The 22,168-nt window shown below is 49.5% G+C and overlaps 1 protein-coding gene across 2 annotated transcripts in view; it reads left to right on the top strand.

The window, feature by feature from the left end:
- Positions 1–20,081, top strand: part of AHCYL2 (adenosylhomocysteinase like 2) — a 40,952-nt gene extending 20,871 nt beyond the window's left edge. Inside the window, exons 1-17 of one of the 2 annotated variants that reach the window (XM_065743864.1) lie at positions 4,476–4,585; positions 6,869–6,977; positions 9,397–9,540; positions 10,199–10,299; positions 11,121–11,223; positions 11,771–11,865; positions 12,612–12,718; positions 13,259–13,375; positions 15,161–15,224; positions 15,928–16,016; positions 16,636–16,706; positions 16,837–16,931; positions 17,492–17,590; positions 17,698–17,766; positions 17,837–17,915; positions 18,511–18,631; positions 19,684–20,081. In XM_065743864.1, coding sequence (XP_065599936.1) covers positions 4,532–4,585; positions 6,869–6,977; positions 9,397–9,540; positions 10,199–10,299; positions 11,121–11,223; positions 11,771–11,865; positions 12,612–12,718; positions 13,259–13,375; positions 15,161–15,224; positions 15,928–16,016; positions 16,636–16,706; positions 16,837–16,931; positions 17,492–17,590; positions 17,698–17,766; positions 17,837–17,915; positions 18,511–18,631; positions 19,684–19,690 — 1,524 coding nt within the window. In that variant the 5' untranslated portion in view covers positions 4,476–4,531 and the 3' untranslated portion in view covers positions 19,691–20,081. Of the gene's footprint in view, positions 1–4,475; positions 4,586–6,868; positions 6,978–9,396; positions 9,541–10,198; positions 10,300–11,120; positions 11,224–11,770; positions 11,866–12,611; positions 12,719–13,258; positions 13,376–15,160; positions 15,225–15,927; positions 16,017–16,635; positions 16,707–16,836; positions 16,932–17,491; positions 17,591–17,697; positions 17,767–17,836; positions 17,916–18,510; positions 18,632–19,683 lie in introns of those variants that run through there. The other variant, XM_065743863.1, reaches the window with a different exon arrangement.
- The last annotated feature ends 2,087 nt before the right edge of the window (positions 20,082–22,168 follow it).

The raw sequence follows: 22,168 nt of genomic DNA, 5'->3' as shown, positions 1-22,168 counted from the left end.
CTGGGCAGCTCCTTTCAAGGTTCTGCATCTGTTTTGGTGTTGACAGAAAGTCTTAAATTGGGAGAATTCATTGTTTTCTTTCCTCTTGGGAAGGAGATCCCTGAGCACCGGGAGCTGGGGGCAGCCCGATGTTAATTAACTTGTTGAACTCACGCTTGCAAGTTAGCATGAAGTTGGGCAGACCTCAAATTCACTCAGCTTTCTCGTTTTATTCACAGCTGAAGGCTCGAGTGCTTTTTCCTCGGGCTCTCACTCCCCCTCGTGTCCATGTGCTGCTTCTGCAACTCATCATCTGCATTAAACTCTCATTATCTTAATTCTCTGAGCAGCCTAACGAGCTGCTGAGCGCAGCCTCCTCTCCACGCGAAGAAAAAGAGTGTCCTTGGTTCCCTGAGCCTGGTGCCCATCTCATCTCTGTCAGTTGGGTCCTTTTAAAGCTTTTTCTGAACCTTTCTCATCCCTTGGATCTACAGCAGCCAGGCTGCATGTTTTTGTAGGTTTTTTGTTGTTGTTTTTTTTTGCCAGTGAGGGGCATAGAAGAGAGCAGCTCCATTGGAAGGGACCCACAAAGATCATTGAGTCCAACTGTCCGAGAGCTTCAGAGCCCAGCAGGAGTTCTAGGGACATGGTGCAGTGATGGGTCAGCAGTTGGGTACGATAATCTTGGAGGTCTTTTCCAACCTTCATGATTCAGTGATTCTCCCTCACTGAGGGCATTGTCCAAATGCCTCTTGAACACTGACATGGGCAGGCTAGAAATACATGGCCTGGTCTTGATGCAGATGTGCAGTGGGACAGCGATCCTTGGTGCAGGTGTGCAACACAGTGGTGGTCCTTGATGCAAATCTGCACTGGGGTGATGGGTCCTTGGTGCAGATGATTGCCAAATGGTGATGTAGATGTCCACCAGGACAGGACCCCATATAGTTAGCTCACCCAACTGTTGACCCCTATTCCTATTTTGTTGACAGGGAAAGCCAAGTGTCCTTGTTTCTTATTTAAGTATTTTGAAGGCTAAGAAGAGCACAGGAGAGAGAACCTGGAGTGTCAGCGTGGTTTGTAAATCTGCAGCTCTTCCTCCTTAGGGTAATGGTGTTGGCAAACAATGGGAGTGAGCTGCAGTTCACCTGGGAATCCTGCAAGAGCAAATCCTGTAGGTTTGGAAAATCTCAGCTCCTTGTCCCTTGGGGCTGCAGCAGTCAGGCTACTGTGTGTTTTTGCCGATGAGGTATCTGAGTGTTGCTTGGAGCTGAGGATAAAATGGCCCAAAGCTCAGAGGCAGTGCTGAACAGAAGCTGCTTTCACTCAGGGAAGAGGAGCGTTGCCAGCAGCGTGAAAATCTCACTAAAACCCAACAAGTTTCCCCAGTTTCTGTTCGTTGAGGCAATTCAGACAAAATGCATTTGCTTTGCAGGAAAAGAGGAACCTATAAGGTGTGTTTGCGCTGGATTTTTCTGCTTGCTAGCAGTAGAGGGAGCTGCAGCTGAGCCGGACAGTTCCACCTCTTTTCCCTGGGACTGAGCAACACACAACTCCTTTAAGAATATTTCTGATTCTTCATCCAGCCATGGGATTACAAAGTCTATTTGCAACCATATTGAGTTTAAATCCAGTGATAGAGGCGTCCAGCTGGCTGCAGCTGCAGAAATGAGCTGGGCACGGGACTGGGGACAGAAATGAGGAACCCAGCAAGCTCCTGGAGCTGGGTGAGGGGCCAGCACTGATGGAGTTGGGGAGTGGCAGCACCTGCACTGCTTTCCATATGCCAGCGTGGATGGTGAGTCACTTGCTGTGCTATTTTCCTTCCCACATCACCATCTGATGGCTGCTGTAAGGAGCTGGAAGTCTTGGGAGGAGCTGGACACGCTCAGGACTCACTGATCTGCACTCAGACACGGTGGCTTTGGGATGTGGTGATGGGATGTGGTGACACTGGTGTGTTGTGATGTTGGGATCCAGTGACATTGGGATATAGTGATGGGATATAGGGGTGTCAGGATACAGCGAGTGGTGATGGGATACGGAGGTGTTGGGATATGATGACATTGGGATACAATGACACGGGGCTTTGATGGCATTGGGATATGATTACATGAGGACATAGTGGCATTGGGACACAGTGACATAGAGATGTGAAGGTGCTGAGATACAGTGGTGCTGGGGTACGGTGACACTGGGACATGATGGCACACAGCTGGCAGGAAAATCAGTGAAGTCTGAGATCTCCCGTACACACTCCCCTGCCAGGACCCTTTTCTGACATCAGTTGCCAAACTGCAGGTGCCTGATGACACAGGACTTGGTCCCCATGTGCCACCCCGTTTTATGGCTGCATTGCATCAAGAGCCAATTTTATAGCAATTTAGGACTGGCAGGGAGGAGGAGTGGGAGAAACCGTGGCACGTTCCAGAGGACTCAGTGTTTCGTCAGCTATGAGATCAGCATAGCAATTATGATCTCTTTAACTATTTCAATTCTCATTATCAAATTAATTCTTAGAATCAAATCAGATTCTGACGTTGCCATAGCACCTCTGACACTGCAGCCACACCTCGGGGCAGCGTGTGCTTCGTGTCGGTAGCAGAGGGAGGTTGGAAACAGGAAAATACACTTTTCTCTGCTTGGTTTCTCTGATGGAAAGAATTCCCCAAGCAGCTGAAAATACATTGACCTTGCTCCAAAAAGCAGAGCGGGCTGGGAGGCAGAGGGCGTGTGTCTGGATCTCAACATTGTCCACGGGACTCATTTTCTTGGGTTTCTGCTCATCTCTTTCTAATTTTGGAGTCATGCCTCTTGGTATTTCTTCTAAAAATACTGAGGTCACAAGAGTAAGAGGTTTATATTCTCATACAAAGCTATTCTTAGTGCTTGATCTTTGCCTACACGTGCAACCTCCCATGCATGGAGGTTGGATCCAAACTCATCGTTCCCCTCAGTCCTACATCGGGTGCTCTCAGCAGAGCTTCCAGAGGCTTTGTGGATCTCACAGCTTCTTTCTGTAAGATCACAGTTTTAGTGCCTCACTTTCTCCTTTCATTTTTTTAGCTTTTCACCCACATCACGTGTACATCAGCGACAAGGAAATAAGTTTTCGTAGAACAGAATCTCTTGAGTTGGAAGGGACCCGTAAGGATCGTTGAGTCCGACTCCTGGCAACGTCGTCTTGGTAGTGATGAACTTTGCATCATGTGCAGCTTTGTTTATTGCTTCAAATTTGGTGGGGTTTTTTGATGCTAATCAGTGCCTCCTGAAGAGAAGAGCAACAGATCCATCCTCCTCTGTGATTTTCTCCTTTAAGACCCCTGGATGGTGGTGCTGCTGAGATGAGCACGTGATATCTTCATTGAAGTTCTGAATTTAAGTTCTGAGTGGAATTTGTGATCCTGATTTTAACAGAACTGATTTGAATTCTATGCGCTTTCTTGGGTCAGTGTGGAAGCAAACAATCACACTTTAAATAATGATTAGCCTAAGCTGCTGAATGCTCATCCTCATTAAGGTCATTATTTCAAGCAGCTTTGTGTACTCTTACCTTAATGCTCACACCAAGCCTCTACATTTGCTAAAGCACAGCTCTTACTATGAACAAAACATCAGAAAACACGTGATCCATGTGGGATTTCATGGTTTGTTGATTTTTTTCCAGCCTTATTTTAAGAGCAGGTTTTAATCATGTAGAGCTTATTAAGTTACAGTGATGTGTTGGAACCAGTGTTGAGGTTAGTGGCCATTGGGCCATTGCTTCCCAGTGCCCTTGGTAGAGAAATAGAGAATCGTAGAATCGCAGAACGGTTGGGCTGGAAGGGACCTTAATGATCATGAAGTCATGGTATGGTTGGGTTGGAAGGGACCTTAATGATCATGGAACTGTGGTATGGTTGGGTAGGAAAAGACTTTAATGATCATGAAGTCATGGTATGGTTGGGTTGGAAGGGACCTTAAAGACCATCCAGTTCCAACACCTGCGTATAGGTTCTGCCTCTTTGGTTCCTTAGAGAAATTCAGGTTCTCTCTCTTTGATTCTCTGCAATAAAGGCTCTCTGTAGGAGTCATCTTGGGTGCATTGCCAGAGCAAAATGTTTGGAAAAGAGCTCTGAAAATGAAATGAAAACGTCAGCAGCGCTGGGGCCAGGTTGGGCTCTGGGAGTGCCGTAATGAGAACCCACTTTGCCTCGTAACAAACGCCGTCGTTGTTATAGTTGCTCGTTAGTTAATGTTGTTCTAATGAGGCTGTGCTAATGGCATCATCTGACATTGGGCAAAAAGAAGGTTGGGGGAGAACCCGAGTTAAAAAGAGCCTAATTAGCAAGTTAATTATAGCGGGGCGAGGAAACGGCCTGGTTATATAAATCAGCTTTTGTTACGCACGCACGGTAAAAACCACTCTGAGCTCGGAGAGTGGGGTTGGAGGTGAGAACGTCACACAGAGCCCAGGTTCCTGAGCCCAAAGGGAGCCCAGGAGCCTCCTGCTGCAGCACCTTCCCTGCCTCCTTCCCCCGCAGCCGCAATAGGAGCCGCCGGCACCCGCAGCATGCTGAACAAGAAGAAGTACAATGTCGATGGCGATGCAGGGAGGAAAGCCCAGGTGAGGGCAGCCCCCAGGCACCCTAAGGCTGTTTCTTGCCCTCAACATCCCTTTCTTTTCTCTTGCTGTCCCCTCACTTTGTTTCCTCCTTCCCCAAAGTCTCCTCCTATGGAGCTGGCTGGGGAAAACCCTTCCTTTCTGCAGAACTCCTCTTTATTTTCTCTCAGCGCACTGGGGCTGGTCCACCTTGCACTGGGATGAGCTCTGCGCACCAGAACCCCAGTGCAAAGCCCCAGGAACATCCCCAGCTAGAAACAAAGCTTCTCTCCTTTGCACATAAGGAGTGTGCAGATCATTAACACCGGTGGCTCAGGTTTCTCAGCTCAGAGCAGCTGGAGGTGGAAAACCCATGGCATCAGAGTAACTCCAAAGCCACAAACCTGCAGCTCTTCAAGCCTTCTTAATCCTTCGTAATGAGCCCAGCCAGCTGCCACCTGCAGATGCATTTCTCCTGGAGCTCAGGTTCCCCATTCTGCAATGCTGCTCGATGAACAGAGCCAGTGTGATGGAGATGCTCCTGCACATGGAAACGTTTTGAGAGGTCTGAATGCAATTACTGCGCTGCTCAGAATAAGTGCACTTTGAATAGGTGGTGTGGGAGAGGGGAATCCCAGCAGAGCTCTGTAGTAGCAGCTATTCCCCTGTGAACTATCTCCACTGTATCCCATCATGGCACGCCAATAACCTGGCGCTTTCATGGAGAGGTTCTGTTCTCAGGGGATTGGGTTTATATGAAAGAAGAAAGGTTATTTCTGGCCAACAGCTTCTTAGGAAAGGAATGTAAACTGTCTGTGTGTGCTCAAGTGCCCTGTCCTACCGAGACCACAGGTGTGAATCTGCTCCTACCATGATTCCCAGGGCTTCCATCACCTTTTTTCTTGGTTTCTAGCCCAAAAAGGAGCTCTGACAGCCCACTGCCTGGGCACAGCACTGCTGCCTGACCCTCTGAACTCAGCTTTGTGTTCCCAGAAGAGGGTCAAATTCCTTATGCCGAGGTGACTTCTTCAAGCAAAACCACCTTCTCAGAATACCCCGAGGGTTCAGTTAATAGACTCAACTAATGGCTTGCAGTAAATTGGAGATGTAAATATTTAATCCCACTGCACCAGGTTGACTTGTATTTTGCCCGTAGCAAAGTCCAAGGAGTTTTGTGAGTCATGTTTCCAATTGTACAGAATGGGTTGGGTTGGAAGGGGCTTTATAGATCATAGAGTCGTGGAATGGATGGGTTGGAAGGGAGTTTATGGATTACAGAATGGTGGAATGGTTGGGTTGGAAGGGACTTAATAGATCATGGACTCATTGTATGGTTGGGTTGGAAGGGGCCTTAATGATCAAAGAGCACAGATATGGAGCAGCCCCACTGCCTGCAGAAGAGCATTGGGAACAAGGGGAGCCTGGTGGGACCACCATCGGGAGCATGGAAATGGGATACAAGGACAAACCCAATCTCAGTGGTCCAACAGTAGGATCATCTGCAAGAGCAGGTGTTTGGGTCAGGTGGAGACCTGGACTGGTGCAAGCATTGATTATTTGGTCTTATTTGTCCCAAACTGATTAGTTGTGGGTTTTTCCACCAGGAGTGGGAACCAATGAAACATCAGCAAAGCGTTCCTACCACAAGAGGCTTTGGCCAGAAAGGATGTGAAGCTGCAGGCAGGACCCCACCCTGTAAAACCTCTTAAAACCTCATTTCACCCTAAAAAGCATCCAGATAGAGGTCACACTGCTCTAATTATCCCTCCTGCACATTACAAATCTGAGTAATTATTCCTGATGACGCTGAGGGGCGGGTGCTGCTCACATCCTCTTTTTGGCAGTACTGACCACAGCACTGGGCCCCAGCTTGACCCAATGTGGCCCATTTTTGAGGCAGGGGAGGGCTCAGCTCTGCTGTCTCCCTACATGGCCTCGGGCGATAGAAATTCCCAATCCTAAATGCTCCTTCACACAGAGCGGGTCTGGAATTCGTGACTTGGGGATGGTTTGGTGTTGTTTATTGTACTCTTTTTGCAGCAAACATAGGGGTTTTCCCATTCATTGCAAAGAACACTGCGGGGTGGGTCAGTCCCTCATCACTTCTGTGGGTGCTGGGGAGCAATTGTGCTCTCTTTTATTGATGTGGAAAATAAGTTTGCGTGGTACGGGGATGGAAACCATCCAAGCTGTGCGCTTAAAGAAGGCACGAGGAGGTGCGTCAGTTAATTCAGAGGAGGGTTCGGGTTCCTTCTACCCAGTCCTTGGGTTTTTCCACCGGCTCTAACTCCCCATTTCTCTCCCCAGATCCAGTTTGCTGACCAGAAGCAGGAGTTCAACAAGCGCCCGACGAAAATCGGCCGCCGCTCGCTGTCCCGCTCCATCTCGCAGTCGTCGACGGACAGCTACAGCTCAGGTTGGTGCCATCCTGTGTCCGTGTGTCCCAACCCCGTGGCAGTGCATCCCAACATCTGCGTGTCCCATCCTGACATCCATGGATCCCCTCTCAACATCCGTGCATCCCAACATCTGCGTGTCCCGTCCTGAATTCCATGTAGACCATGGAGAAGGGGAAGCATGGGAAGGGATTGGTGCTTTTTTCTCACCATCTTCACGTATATTTGAGTGGAAAAATGCGTTTTTCTGCTCTTAAAACTTGTGAGCTCTTTCTAACACTTGTGTACTGCTCCTGATACCTTTTGTTCCCTCTTTCGCTTTCTTTTTAGGTGTATTTTTAGGATCAGGATTTGCTCATTAGGGATGTTCTCACATTTTGAGTGATAGACCCATTCAGGGTCTGTGGCACAGTGAGGGAATGCTGCTTACTACCTGAAGTGCAGATCCCTCTCCCTTCCCCTTCCTCCCCGTCCCCTTTCCTTCCTCTCCCTCCCCTTTCCTTCCTCCCCCCCTTTCCTTCCTCCCCCCCTTCCCCTCTCCCCCCCCTCCCCCTCCTTCTCCCTTCCCCTCTTCCCCCCCTCCCCCTCCTCCCCCCCTTCCCCCTTTTCTTCCTCCTCCTTTTCTTTCCCCTTTCTCCCTCTTTTTTCCCCTTTCCCCTTTCCTCTCCTCTCCCATCCGTGTACAAGAATCTCTCAAATCCAGGTGAGATTTGATTTACAGAAGTTGCCCTTAGCCCCAGGAGGTCTGCAGTTCTCCAGAGACCTCTGCACAGCTCCGTGATCCTCCCAGAGCCCTCAGTGTTGCACAATGGGATTTGGGGTTGAGCAGCCCTCCTGCCCACCCTTGGACCCATGCATGGGTTTGGGAACAGGTTTCTGGTGGAGACATTTCAGCAATGCTTAATTCCTGCTAAGAGCATTAGAACCGAATGGGTGTGGGGAGCCCGGCACTGAGCTCGGTCCTTGGGGTCGCTGGAAGGTTTTCCAGGAGCCACAAGAGAAAGGAGTTAGGTTCGAGATGCTCCCTGATGGCTGTGCCTTGGATCTTCTGCCATGGAAATGCAACCAGAACTGTTGGCAGGGGATTGCATGGGCTCTGAGTTCTTGGAAGGTGCTTCAAATCCCTTTTCGGGTCATTCCCATGGTCCGGGTGCCTCCGTAGCACTGCGGCTGTGTGGAACAGGCTCAGCTGTGATGTTGTCCCCACAGTGCAGTGCACCCACCCTTTGTGTTACCGTACTCCTCCAGCATTGTCTAAGCACAGAACTGGAACTGAAAGATGCAAATCTGTTCTGGCTGCTTGGCAGGACAACGTCCTGGAGATCATTCCCTCTCAGAAATCATCCCAGGATGGATGCTGGGTGCAAAGAACCTCCAATTCTGGGACTCCAACTCATAATGAGTTGTGGTTCCAAAAGGAGCTTAACAAAGGGAGGTTTAAATAAATAAACTCATCGGAGGGCATTTGATGTGCAAGCTGCATGTCACCGGCCAGCCCTGCTGAGCTCCCAGTGCTGCTGCAGGGGATGATTTTGATGCCAGGTCTTGTGTTTGTGCAACCCCACGCAGAACGGTGCCACCGTGAGCTGGGGAGTAGCGAAGGGCTCTGAGTAATGCTTCAGGAGAATTGTGTGAGGAGTGGGTGATGGGCTCCTGAGTTGGGTGCCAAGGGGCAGCCAGGGAGGAAGAGAAAGAAGTGGAGGAGGAAAAATGGGAAGAAGAGGAAGAGGAATAGAAGGAAGAGGAAGAGGAAAAAGAAGAGGAATAGAAGGAAGAGGAAGAAGAAGAGGAATAGAAGGAAGAAGAAAAGGAAGAGGAATAGAAGGAAGAAGAAAGGAAGAGGAATAGAAAGAAGAGGAAAAATAGAAGGAAAAGGAAGAGGAATAGAAAGAAGAGGAAGAATAGAAGGAAAAGGATGAGGAATAGAAGGAAAAGGAATAGGAAAAGGAAGAAGAAGAGGAATAGAAGGAAGAGGAAGAAGAAGAGGAATAGAAGGAAGAGGAAGAAGAGGAACAGAAGGAAGAAGAAAAGGAAGAGGATCAGAAGGAAGAAGAAAAGGAAGAGGAACAGAAGGAAGAAAAGGAAGGGGAATAGAAGGAAGAAGAAAAGGAAGAGGAATAGAAGGAAGAGGAAGAAGAGGAAGAAGAGGAGGAATAGAAGGAAGAGGAGGAATAGAAGGAAGAAGAGGAAGAAGAGGAATTGAAGGAAGAGGAAGAAGAGGAAAAGGAAGAGGAATAGAAGGAAGAATAGTGGTGGAATCTTTCTTCCCTTTTCATTTTCCCTTATCAAACAAGCAAGAGAAAGAGGAGGACGCAGTTAGTGGGCATGGTGGGGATGGGTTGGTGGTTGGACTTAGGGATCCTAGAGGTCTTTTCCAACCTTAATGCTCCTGTGAATCTGAATGCTTTGCCCCCTCTCTTACCTCCTGTTCTCCCCCAGCTGCCTCCTACACCGACAGCTCCGACGATGAGACGTCCCCCCGGGACAAGCAGCAGAAAAACTCCAAAGGCAGCAGTGATTTCTGTGTGAAGAACATCAAACAGGCAGAATTTGGGCGTCGAGAGATCGAGATCGCCGAGCAAGGTAAAACAACACCTTCCTTCAACTCTGTGTTGTTTGGGGTTCATTGCGCTGCTTGTCGTTCCCTCGAATCCTCTTCTTACAGGACTCAGTGTCTTGGTGAGGGAAAGCTTGTATGGGATTTTGTGGAGTTGGACCATATAACTCCAACCAATCCTACAACTATTCAGAACTGTTGCGTGGCCAAACTCATTTTGTTAAAAACAGTAGCAAGGGTTGAATCGTCGGATGAATTATCCAATGGCCAACTTTGTGTTGACATTGCTGTCTCCAGCACTCTACAAAGGCAGTGCAGAATTTAGATGGCATTTAGGGGATATGCAGCGAGTCCCACATTGTCCTCTGCTGGAAGCAAATTGCCTCCAGCCTCTTTACAGGTGAAAATTTGGAAAACTTGAATCCCAGATTGTAGGGGGAAGTCTCTTTGCAGGTGGAGATTTGGGAAATGCGATTATATTGAATCCCAAATTGTAGGAAGAAGCTTCTTTGCAGGTAGAAATTTGGAAAATATGATTATATTGCATTCTGAGTAGTAGGAAAAAAACATCTCAGGGCTACAGGATTTGTTTCAGCAGTTCCCCGACTTCTTTGATGCCTCTGTTGAAGCCTTTTGCTCCTTCATTTGTGGCATTGATGGACCTCTCTCCATTTTGCCTTTCAGAAATGCCTGCACTGATGGCATTGAGGAAGAGAGCTCAGGGAGAAAAGCCACTGGCTGGGGCCAAGATTGTGGGCTGCACACACATCACAGCTCAGACAGCGGTGAGATGCCATCCGTAACCTCCTCCTGCTTTATTTTGGCGGGGGACTGATGGGAATGGGGCTCCTGAGTGCTGTGGCTGTCTGCTGGAGCTGAGAAAGCACTTGGGTTGGAAGTCTTTAAGGTCCTTTCCAACCCAACCATTCTGTGGCTCTATGATCTTTAAGACCCTTCCAACCCAACCATCCCATGGTTCTGTATCTTTAAGGCTGGTCCCTTCCAACCCAACTATCTTGTGGTTCTGTGGTCTTCGAGGACCCTTTCAGCCCAAGCTATTCTACAATCCCATAATTCTGTTGGTAGTCAAAATCAGTAATACAGCAGGAAATACAAATTTGTATTACAGATTCAACAAGCTGCCAGTGGTGAAAATGAATTACTCGCTGTCCATGGATCTGTTCAAGCACCACAAATGCGTTTTCTGTAGCTCATCCTAACTTTGGGATGGGACATGGTCCTGAACGTGGTTCTGTGATGCTGTGCTCCCTCTGAGCTTTGTGGACATCACTGGATGTGCTCAGAGGTGGTGTGAGGCATCTCTAAGGCACTGCTGTTAGCGGTGGTAACAAAATCAAATTTCCCCTATCAGATGTGCATGGAGATGTGGTGGGTGGTGATGAGTGCAGTTGTGCCATGTGAGAGCTGTTGGCTTTCCTCCAAAAACGGGACAGGAGTGTCAGCAGGAATGGGTTGATGGTTGGACTTGATGATCCTGGAGGTCTTTTGCAACCTTAATGACTCTCTGATTCTCTTTAAGTTGCTATTTTGGCTTTGGTTGTTGTTGTTTTTTTTTTTTTAATTTTTATTTTTATTTTGAATCCAGGTCCTGATGGAGACCCTGGGTGCTCTGGGGGCCCAGTGCAGGTGGGCTGCCTGCAACATCTACTCCACCCTCAACGAAGTGGCTGCTGCCCTCGCCGAGAGCGGTAGGAGATGTCACCTGCTCTGCTTTTCCTGCTTTGAAAAGATTTCTGCCTCCCCCCACAATACTGATGCGACTTACGTTCCCTTACAGTCTTAAATGTTCTCTTACATTCTCTTCTATTTTTTCTTTTAGCTGTTAATATTGTCTTTTAGACATAGAATAAATCTATAGGAGGGTGAAATTGCTACATGTGGTTCTTTCCATTTGGGAGCGTGTGTTGGGTGCAGTTCAATTCTGTGTGAAGTTCAGTTCTACAAAGATGAGGAATTCTTAAGTTTCAGTCATAGCTTTGGCTACGAGGGGTGAGGGAGAACTTTCTGGGGCTGCCATTCTAAAGGCAGGAGCTGTTGATGTTCACCTGGGAGATGCCCTCATTCCAGTCCTGCTCTACCTGGGGTAGATCTTCACCAGTCCCCAGAGGAATTTGTGTAGATCAGTTCGGGTTGGAAGGAACCTGAAGGACCATAGAGTCATGGAATGGTTGGGTTGGAAGGGTCCTTAAAGATCACAGGACTGAGGAATAGCACCCATCTCCCTCTCTGTGCCAGGATTCCCCGTCTTTGCCTGGAAAGGAGAATCTGAAGATGATTTCTGGTGGTGTATCGACCGCTGTGTCAACGTGGAGGGGTGGCAACCCAACATGGTGAGATATTGTGGTCATGTTGGAGCCCCCAGCTAGAGGGAGCCCTCCTTTCTGCGGGGCTGACTGCATTTCCTTTTTATTTTAGACCCAACTTTTTGGGGAAAACAGAGCGAGGTGAGGGGAATCGTTTGCAGCTGCCAAGTGTGTGGTTTGGATTGTGATTTTTAGCCTTGGAGCTTGTGATCTAAATGAGTCAAATAGTAGTTAAAGGTGGGAGCCAGGCGTGGATCCACATCATCTGTTTGCCAGTCAGCTTGTTTGAGCTTCAGAAAGAATTGTGAAGGTCAAAAAGACCGCCCTCAAGCTATGAATCTCAGTCTGGATGCAATACTGTCTTTTTTTTTTTTCTTCTTTTGAGGAGTAGCTTCCATTGCAAGTGCCACTAATTGATAAAGTGAAGCTAGGAGAACATGCACACCAATCCTGAAATACACACCTCTGGTTTGGGAGCCCTGCGTTTTCAGAGTCAGTGTGATCAGATGGGCAGTTCTGTGTGAAACGTGCTAAAATAATGTAAAATAAAGAAAAATTGAATGAAAATGGAAAGATTGGGAAGCATTCTGAGCTCAGAGCTCCTTGGGTTGGGCTGTGTGTGGATATTGCAGGGCACAGACACTCATGGGTGGGGCTTTGCTACAAAGAAGGTTCTTTGAGGGAGGATTTGGGTGCAGCATTTCTCCCTTTGAGCCTTTTTGGGGTCAGCAGGAATCCTCAGCACGGTGACACTGTGGTTGCTTTTCTTCCAGATTTTGGATGACGGAGGAGATCTCACTCATTGGATCTACAAGAAATATCCCAACATGTTCAAGAAGATCAAGGGGATTGTAGAGGAGAGTGTCACCGGGGTGCACAGGTAACGGGTCTGTGAGCATGGAGCTGCTAGGGCTGAGCTTGGCTTTCCTATAGGAGCCACTTAAATCTCATATAGAGAAAGCAGTAGAGCTAAAGGTAGAGCTGTGAGTTCTGAATAAGGAGCAGAAGTGCCTGCTGATGGCCCTGCGTGGCTGCAAAAGGTGCACAGCATTGTGGTTTTCCATCTCTATGTGCTCATCCCTCCTCCTCCTGCTGATGGAAATGGCAGAGAAGGGCTGAGGGAGCTGCAGAATGGGACGACCTTCAGAGAAAGACAAAGGCTTGGTCCTAAGCTCGGCCTCTGGGAGGGAGTGAGGTGTGGCAGAGGAAATGGTGATCATTTTGAGGTGTGATTGCAGAAAGGGAGAGCTGAGGGCTGTGTGACAGAGTCATCCTGAAATCAGGGCACTACACACCTCCTTGAGAGTTTATATTTGTCCCTCCACATGCAGTAGTGAACTGAAATACTGGAGCACACGCAACAGTAGACCAAAAGGAAATATTTTCTACTGATCCTATGCTTTTCCCCTATTTCTAACAGGCTCTACCAGTTGTCCAAAGCAGGGAAGCTCTGTGTCCCAGCCATGAATGTCAACGACTCAGTGACAAAGCAGAAGTTTGACAACCTGTACTGCTGCAGAGAGTCCATCTTGGATGGGTATGTGCTGCTCTCTGTACCATTACACATAAACATGTACACACTGGGCTTCAGAGTTGGAATTTTGTGCTTGTAGGAGAACTATCCTGCAGAAAATGACACTTCTTCCTCTCTAATTTTCTTCGTTTTTATGGAATTGAGTGTCTGTCCCCCTAAATTTTGGCCCAACTTCATCAAAGACAGGTGAGGTGAGGACAAGTTGCCTTCCCACAGTTCAGACCGTTGCGTGCTGGGTCTGGTGGCACTTGTTGGAGTTGGACTCCTCCCTATGGGTCCCTTCCAGTTGGGATATTCTGGGATTGCGTGGTGGTGATCCCAGCAGCTCAGTCAGCCCCAGAGGAAGGAGAAATTGGACTTCCCACAGCAGCAGAGATTCACCCTTGGTGATGAGCTGAATATGTAGAAATGCAGACACGTCTCCTCCTGCTGAATTCGCTGCTGCTTCGCTCTCCTCACACCTGATAGCACCAGAGCATCCCAAAGTGGGCTCCTCATTGACTGAAACAGCATCTTTCTCCCAAATCTTCGTGGAGTGCCTCATCCCTCATCACTGCTTTGAAGCTTGTCTTCTTGGTAGTGGTTGTCTTGACCAAAAGGGAAGAGGATCCATGTTTATAATATGTGTCCCAATAAGAGGACGTGAAGATGATCCGTCAAAGGTCAGCAAGTGCCACATGAGCTATTGCACCACCAAATCTGTTTCCCTGCATGATCATGGTTTCCTCCTCACGTTTCTGCTGCATTCAATCCGAAAAGATAATGTCTGGGTCAAGTCAGCAGCGACAGAATCCAACTCTTGGTGCCAAAATGTCCCATCACGTGAGCCAGCAAGGACCCAATGTCTCTTCCTGCCCTCAAAAGGTGGAATAGTTAAATCAACATCATCATCTGCCAGGTCCCCAAGATCCATGACGTCCGCAGAGCTCAGCGTGTCGCAGTTGGGCTTTTGCAACAAGCAGCAGTGGGAAGACATCTTGGTGAAGTCATTCCTTGACAAAACAATTCCTCGGTGAAGCCATCCTTTGATGAACCAATCCCTTGATGAACTCCTTACCTTACATAGCCCTTCCTTCTAATTATACCCCAGGGCCTGGCCAGAGGCCGCTGGGACGCGGGGCTCGGTGCCTGGTGAGGAGTTGCTCCCAGGCTCTGGGTGTCTGAGGACAGAATTGTTATTTTGCTGCACCTTTTAGCAGGCTGAAACAGTTGGAATCCTTAAAGAGGTTCTTTATTTCTTGTGATTTTGTCTTTTGTTTGTTGTCTCTTTTGCCACAGGACAGGCACTGAAGTGGGGATGAGGGAAATCTGAGCAAGGAAACCTGCTGGAATTTTAATCTGAACTCCTCGGGAAGTGCAGGGGAATTTCACCTTCCCTGCACTGCTGACCTATTTCTCACATGCCAAAAATAGCCTGCAATGTAGGGCACTCCTGGGGAGGAGGCAGAAGGAGAATGGGTGGGAGGGGGAGCACTGCTTTGGGGGGTGGGGGGGCACCAGGATTCTGGGAAGAAAATACCTGCATCTTCCGTAGGTGTTTCCTTGAGACATTTTGCCCTTTTAATTAAAATGAGACACACAAAAAAAGTGATTTTTGGAAAAGTTTTAGAGATCTGAACCAAAAAAAAAAAAGCCCCAAATAAAACATCCATGTGCTCAAACCCTACACTGGTCCTCTGTGCCCCAGTTTTCAGCACCCAAATTGGCCAAGGGGAGATGCCCATCTGGGGATAGAAGTGATTCCTGTTCCTGCTGCTGGATTTTCATGCTTTGTTTCTTTTTCCTTAGCTTGAAGAGGACAACAGACATGATGTTTGGAGGGAAGCAGGTGGTGGTGTGTGGCTATGGGGAGGTAAGGGGCTCCAGTGCCCGAGTGGGCGCTCTCCTTGTGAGATGTCTCGCAGAAACCAAACCTGAGCCTTAAAATGTTTCACTGCTGAATATTCAGAGCACCTGAATGATAAAATACCAATATTAAAGCCTTAAGTGACACAAAACTATCTGCACGTGATGAGGTCTGAGAGCTTAGCTGCGCAGACGCTCAGCTGCAGCTCTGTGTGCTGAAAGCTGCTCAAGAAAAATAAGTGAATTTTGCCTTATTGATGTGTCTTCACTCTCAAGTGGAGGGATCCTCTCAAGAAAGCAATCCTGTTTTGGGGAAATGTTGGTCCTTATTGGTACTGCTGTGTTCCCTGTGTGACATGGGGTGGCTGACCCTCAGAGATAGAAGTGTAACGCATCCTAAAGAGAGCAGAGGTCGTACATAACTCTGGAACTTTCCCTGAGATAAGTGTAATCTCTTGGTGTTGTTTGCCTTTCAGGATACAAGGGTGATTGGGTGGGGAGGGAAGAGCTCTCAGAAACCCAAATAATCAGCACTTCTATGTCTTCAGCTTCTAGCTGAGCTGCAGCCTGACCCACGGCCTAGATTGCTTCAAATCTGAGCATTTTGAGCAACCTGAGTTTAGCACTCATATATTTTTAGCACCCCTTCTACCTTCCTATGCCCCCAAAGTCCCTCATCTCCCTCCTCCCTGTGCTCCTCTCCCTCCCAGGTGGGCAAGGGCTGCTGTGCAGCTTTGAAGGCCATGGGCTCCATTGTCTACGTGACTGAGATCGATCCCATCTGTGCCCTGCAGGCCTGGTAAGTGCCTGGCCCTGCTCCTTCCTGGGGATGTGCTGCATGAAAATTGTGGCCACGGAGCAGTGGGAAGAGCTCACATGATGTTTGGGTTTGACCACCCTCGATAAGCAGAACATTTGGGTTCCAACACCATCACCTGCAGAACTTTTGGGTTTGACCCTCAGGAGGGATTTGCAGCAGGAAAACACAGTAATTGGGACAAACAGAGATCCAGCAGGGGGGGGGAAATAAGTAACTGCGATTTTGTAGCTCAGGAGAGACAGAAATGAGCTCTCTGGGGAACTGCTGACATATCCTCCCAAATCCTGCCCTGGTTCTGCCAGGTGCAGAGCACACCTTCCTCAGCAGAACAAACCAAAAAGGACATTTTTGGTTGCTGAGTTCACAACGGAAGATGTGAAAGCCCAGAAATTCACTTCTCAGTGTCACATTTTGCACAGGATACTCAAATCTCTGTGCTTTGCCCCAGAAATGCTCAGGGCACAGCGTTGCTCAGCACGCCACGTTGCTGTTGTGCAGCATTAGGAAGTTAAAATGAGGACCCGAGAGGTTTTTTTTTCCCTCTATTTTTGGCACATTTTTTGCTGTTTTTCCAATGATCTGTTTTTTTCCCTCCCAGCATGGATGGGTTCCGGCTCGTGAAACTCAATGAAGTCATCAGACAAGTGGACATTGTCATCACCTGCACAGGTACGTGGTGCTGGGGTGGGCAGACGTGCATCCCATGGCTGAATCCAAAGGAAAGTCCAAAACACGGGGAAAGAAACACCAATAATTTGCATTTTGTGCCTGTTGGTATTTCTGCATTCCCTTTTCACAGGCAACAAGAACGTGGTGACCAGGGAGCACCTGGACCGGATGAAGAACAGCTGTATCGTCTGCAACATGGGGCACTCCAACACTGAGATCGATGTGGTGAGCACTGTGCAGCACAGGGTGGGCTCTGCAGGGCCGTGGGGGCACCTCAGCCACAATTCAGCAGGAAATATTGGGTAAAATGACCCAACCACCCGCTGCACGGCACTGCCAGGAATCCCAAAGGATTTCTATGGTCTTTAAAGACCCTTCCAACCCAACTGTCCCATGGTTCTTTGATCCTTAAGGACCCTTCCAACCCAACCATTCTATGGTTCTTTGATCCTTAAGGACCCTTCCAACCCAACCATTCTATGGTTCTTTGATCGTTAAGGACCCTTCCAACCCAACCATCCCATAGCTCTGTGATCTTTCAGGACCCTTCCAACCCAACCATCCCATAGCTCTGTGATCCTTAAGGATCCTTCCAACCCAACCATCCCATTGTTCTATGATCCTTAAGGACCTTTCCAACTCAACCATCCCATGGCTCTGTGACCTTTGAGGACCCTTCCAACCCAACCATTCTCTGGTTCTTTGATCCTTAAGGATCCTTCCAACCCAACCAACCCATGGTTCTACGATTCTATGACTTTGACTGTTTGTATGCCATCTTTCAGGCAAGCCTGCGCACACCTGAGTTGACCTGGGAGCGGGTGAGATCCCAGGTGGACCACGTCATCTGGCCCGACGGGAAGAGAATAGTGCTGCTGGCTGAGGTGAGGGGCACACAAGGAGACCACCTCCCACTGCAGGATCATGGGGAGACCCTGCCTTGCCCCAGGAGGGAGGCAATGCCTCAGGGTTTGGTGCTTTTCCTCCCCAGGGTCGCCTGCTGAACCTGAGCTGCTCCACAGTGCCCACCTTTGTGCTGTCCATCACTGCCACCACGCAGGTGAGTGGGGCTGGGGAGGGCTCACACCGTAGCACACAGTGCTGACTCACCAAGTGTCTCCTCCTTGCAGGCTTTGGCTCTGATAGAGCTGTACAATGCTCCCGAGGGCCGCTACAAGCAAGATGTGTACCTGCTGCCTAAAAAAATGGGTAAGGATGTGCTGGTTGCCTTCTCTTGTTCTTTTATTTCCTCACCAGTGTTGAGCAGACAGGTTTTGCCATGTTGGGCATCATCCTCATCCATCCTCATCCTTGTGGCCCAGGAGCAGTTGGAGGTGCTGTTGGACACTTCATTTCTCCAGGCCCAAATCTGGAAGTTGGCAGAGGCACGACTCAACACTCAGTCTCATTTTGATAAATCTGATTTTTTTTTTTGGTGTGTGTGTTTTGAGGCTCCTCTCTCAATCTGTCTCAGTTCCGACAGTGAGTGTTTATGGGACGTGGAGTGCTTCCAAGATATGAATGTTTTGAGAAGGTCAGGGGGAGGGCAGCTTCTGTCTGGGCTGCAGAACAGCTTGCCCAGAGGTTTGTTTTTCCTCAAAGAAAAGGATAAATCCACTCCGTACCGCAGCAGCAAAGGCAAATTTCTGCAGTTCCAGCATTCGTGCTGCGATGCTTTGTGAAACCATCGATGCTTTGTGCAGGGGATGGGTGGTGGGAGCTCTTTGCCTCTTTCAGGAGGGCCACGGGGAGCTGTGCTTAGAGCTGTGCTCTCGCTGCTGCTCATGGCTTGAACATATTTCAGATGAGTATGTGGCGAGCCTTCACCTCCCAACATTTGACGCACACCTGACAGAGCTCACGGATGAACAGGCCAAGTACCTGGGGCTGAACAAGAACGGGCCCTTCAAACCCAACTACTACAGGTGTGGCTCCTGTGGTCACTGAACTGCGGAATCGTGGAACGGTTGGGTTGGAGGGACCTTATAGCTCACAGGATTGGGTTGGGTTGGAGGAATCCTCAAAGATCATGAAGTGGGTTGGGTTAGAAGGAACTTTGAAGATTGTAGAACCATGGTTGGGTTGGAAGGGACCCCAGTGTCCCACCCTGGCCGTGGGCTGAGTGCCCCCCCAGTTCAGGCTGCTCAGGGCTTCATCCACGGCCTTGAGCACCTCCAGGGATGGGGCACCCACAGCTCTGGGCTGCATCGCCTCTGAGTGCAGAATTTCTGGCCTCAGTCTCCCTTCTTTTTTGTCCGAAGCAGTTCCCTGTTCTATCACTATCTGCCTGTGTACAAAGGTGCTCTCCCTCTGTGAGTTCCCCCAGGTTCCTCTCCAGGTCTCCCCAGCACCTCGTCTTGCCCTAGTTGCACCCGGGCTGAGTACTCCCTGGGTGGCAGCTGTCCCTGCTGCGGTGCCCCCGGGCAGCTCTCGGATGACCATGTTATTTTTAAAGCCCGACGCACCAGGGCTGGCACTCAGCAGTGCTTGGGCTCACACCAGAGATGAGCCACTGAAAAACCCCACGTTTTTCTGGCTTGTTTCTCCCTCCAGGCTCAGGATTTGTGGTGGTGTCATGGCCAACGCAGCTCTACACACACAGAGTGTAACCAACGCCATCCAACCCAAAAACCAACGTAGATTTGCCAAAATGTCCCCTCTTTCTGATGAATTCCACCGCTCTGAGCCAAGTTCGGGTGCTGGAGGTGGCAGTGCAGCTCTCTGTGCCCTGAGCTGATCCCAGCCCTCGGCCCTCTTGGCACCGCTGGGCTTCCCCTTCCCTCACCCCAACTAAAAATAACTCAGAATTCCACGGGAGGAGATTGGTGTTTGCTGTTGGAAGGAGCCAGGTCCTGAGGTTGGATGCCACAGTCCCTATGGATCCCTTCTAACTCGGGATATTCTATCATTGTCCTAATATCCAGCCCAAAATGTCACATTTTTTGTGTGCCGAACCCTTGTTTTCTCTCTTTCCCAGGTATTAAGTTCCTGCCGCTGCAGCCATGAGGAACAGAACCCAAATCCTTTCTCAACTACTGTACAGGATGAAGCAGTGCAAGCTTGCTACGCTCGAGCCGGGCTTGCTCTTGTAGTAGACAGTGTGTTAGGTTATTTATTTATTGAATTAGAGTTCTGTGCGCGGCTCTGCCTCGTGTTTGTGCTGCCGCGGACTGGGAGGCGCTCCGTTTCTTCCCATTCGTTTCGTTTCTCTCTTTTTGGTCATTCCCATTCGGGGCTGTGTGAGGATGAGGGCGAGGAAGGAGCTGGTGGGGTGGGGACCCCCTGGCCCCGGCGCTGCACTGCTGCTGCTCCATTCCCAGTGCCAAGCTTTGCCGTGAACCAAAGTTTCCTTCCCGCTGCCTGCGCTGCTCCGAATCGTGGCCGGAGCACAAGAGCCGACTGCATCCACGCGAGGTCCTCTGCAGCCTCAATGGGAACATGGGGAGGCTGATTTCCCAGTGATGTTCCCCTCCATCAAATCCATCCAACCCCCTTCGGACGGAGGAACCATCTGCTGGTGCAGAGTTGGGGACTGAGGTAGTTGGATGCAGTGGAGGTTGGCCAACTGTTGGAAGAGAATGGGACAGCGGAGCTCCGCATCCCAACAGCACCACTCGATCCAAATGATTTCCCAAAGACTCCTCTGTCTGCCTGTGGCCGCCACCCCGACGCAGATCCTCGCGGTGCCCTCAACGTCGCTCACGCACAAGAAAGGAGGAACTGTCCAGATGTGAGATTTTGGGAAGAGTTCTCGGAGCTGTTGGAGGTTTTATGTTGGGGGCAGCACCGGGCTGAGCACACCTGCACTGAGCGTTCCTACGCTGAGCTTCCCAACACTGAGTGTCCCTACATGGGCCATAGTTTCCCAGTGCTGAGAATCCACACGTTGAGTGCCCCAGTGCTGAGCTCAGCATCCCAGCATGGAGCTCTGGATCCCAACATTGAGCTAAGCACACAACCATGAGCTCTGGATCCCAACATGGAGCTCTGGATCCCAGCGTTGAGCTAAGCACACAACCATGAGCTCTGGATCCTAGCATTGAGCTAAGCACACAACCATGAGCTCTGGATCCCAACATGGAGCTCAGCATCCCAACATGGAGCTCTGGAGTTCACATGGAGCTCAGCACCCAACATGGAGCTCTGGATCCCCACATGAAGCTCATCACCCAACTATGAGCTCAGAACCCAACCATGAGCTCAGCACCCCAACGTGAAGCTCCGGATCCCACCATGGAGCTCAGCACCCCACACTTGAGCTCATTGCTGCCCCAGGATTGTCTCTCCGTGCGGCTGTGCTGATTTCTAAGCCCTGATTTACCTTCCAGGTGATAGGACAAAAAAAAAAAAAAAAGACCCCCCCCCTCCCCCCAAAGTGTCCCCACTTTTTCCCACCTCTATTTTTACAGTTCTTCTCCGTGTCATTCTGCTTCTCCTGTCAGCTTTTCCGCTTGCTTGGCTTTTCCTAATCAATCTGGAATTATAATATTCTGTGATCATCTCTAAATTAAAACGTAATTATTTTTTTCTTCTTCTATATATTTTTTTTAACACATTTTTAAAGAATTAGGAAAAGGAGATGTAGGTAACACCAGCAAAACTATGTAAGGAAAACTATTCAGTTCTGATCTTTAGAAACAAATGAGACAAAACCCATCATCGTCAGCTGCAGTGAGGGCAGCAAAACCAGGAGAACATTTTCAAAAGGATGTTTTAATTATTGATGTCTGAGTGATTGTATTAGAGCAGCAATAAAGACTCTGTAATCTCAAAACAGAAATAAAACATTGGAAAACCGATGTGCTCCAGAGCTGGGGATGAGGGGTGGGATGCAGTGGGGGGGGGAGGGGTGGTTTGGGAGGGGGTCAGAATGGGGACAGGAATGGGGTTTGGGTTGGGATGAGGATGGGATTGGGATGGGATGAGGTTGGGGTTGGAATTGGAATTGAGATGTAAATGGGGATGTAGACTGGCTATAGAGTCGGGATAAGAATTAGATGAATGGGATGGGGATGGGGTTGGGATGGGATAGATTTGGGGCCGGGATAAAGATGGGATGGGAAAGAGAATGAAATGGGGGTGGGGATGGGACCCCAAACCCCATCGACTTGGCAGATGTTTGCTGAATGGCACTAATGCTGGGTCACTGTTCCCCTCCCTCCACCCTCAGCCCACTGCCCCATGGCAGCCTCCAGCTTCCACAGTATGGGGTCACCTCATAGCCCCCCCTCCCCCAACCCCTTCTCCTGTCACCCCAATGGGCACCTACACGTGCCCCCCCGGCATCCGATGTTGCCATCATCTCAACGGTGCACCCCTGCACCCCAACACCCCCACAGCCCCACCCCCACCCAATAGCAGAACGGGGTGAAGAGGTGTGTCCTCCCGCCCCGCCCCCTCCACGGAACAGCCAATAGGAGCTGGGGAGGGACGGGGGGTGGGGCTCGAGGTGCGGCCCCCAC

This window comes from Cyrtonyx montezumae, unplaced genomic scaffold (genome assembly GCF_038088225.1).
Source record: "Cyrtonyx montezumae isolate F1298 unplaced genomic scaffold, pur_monq_1.0 scaffold_3, whole genome shotgun sequence".
Lineage (NCBI taxonomy): Eukaryota > Metazoa > Chordata > Aves > Galliformes > Odontophoridae > Cyrtonyx > Cyrtonyx montezumae.
Note: the sequence above shows the minus strand (reverse complement) of the source record. Positions and strands in the feature narration are given on the sequence as shown.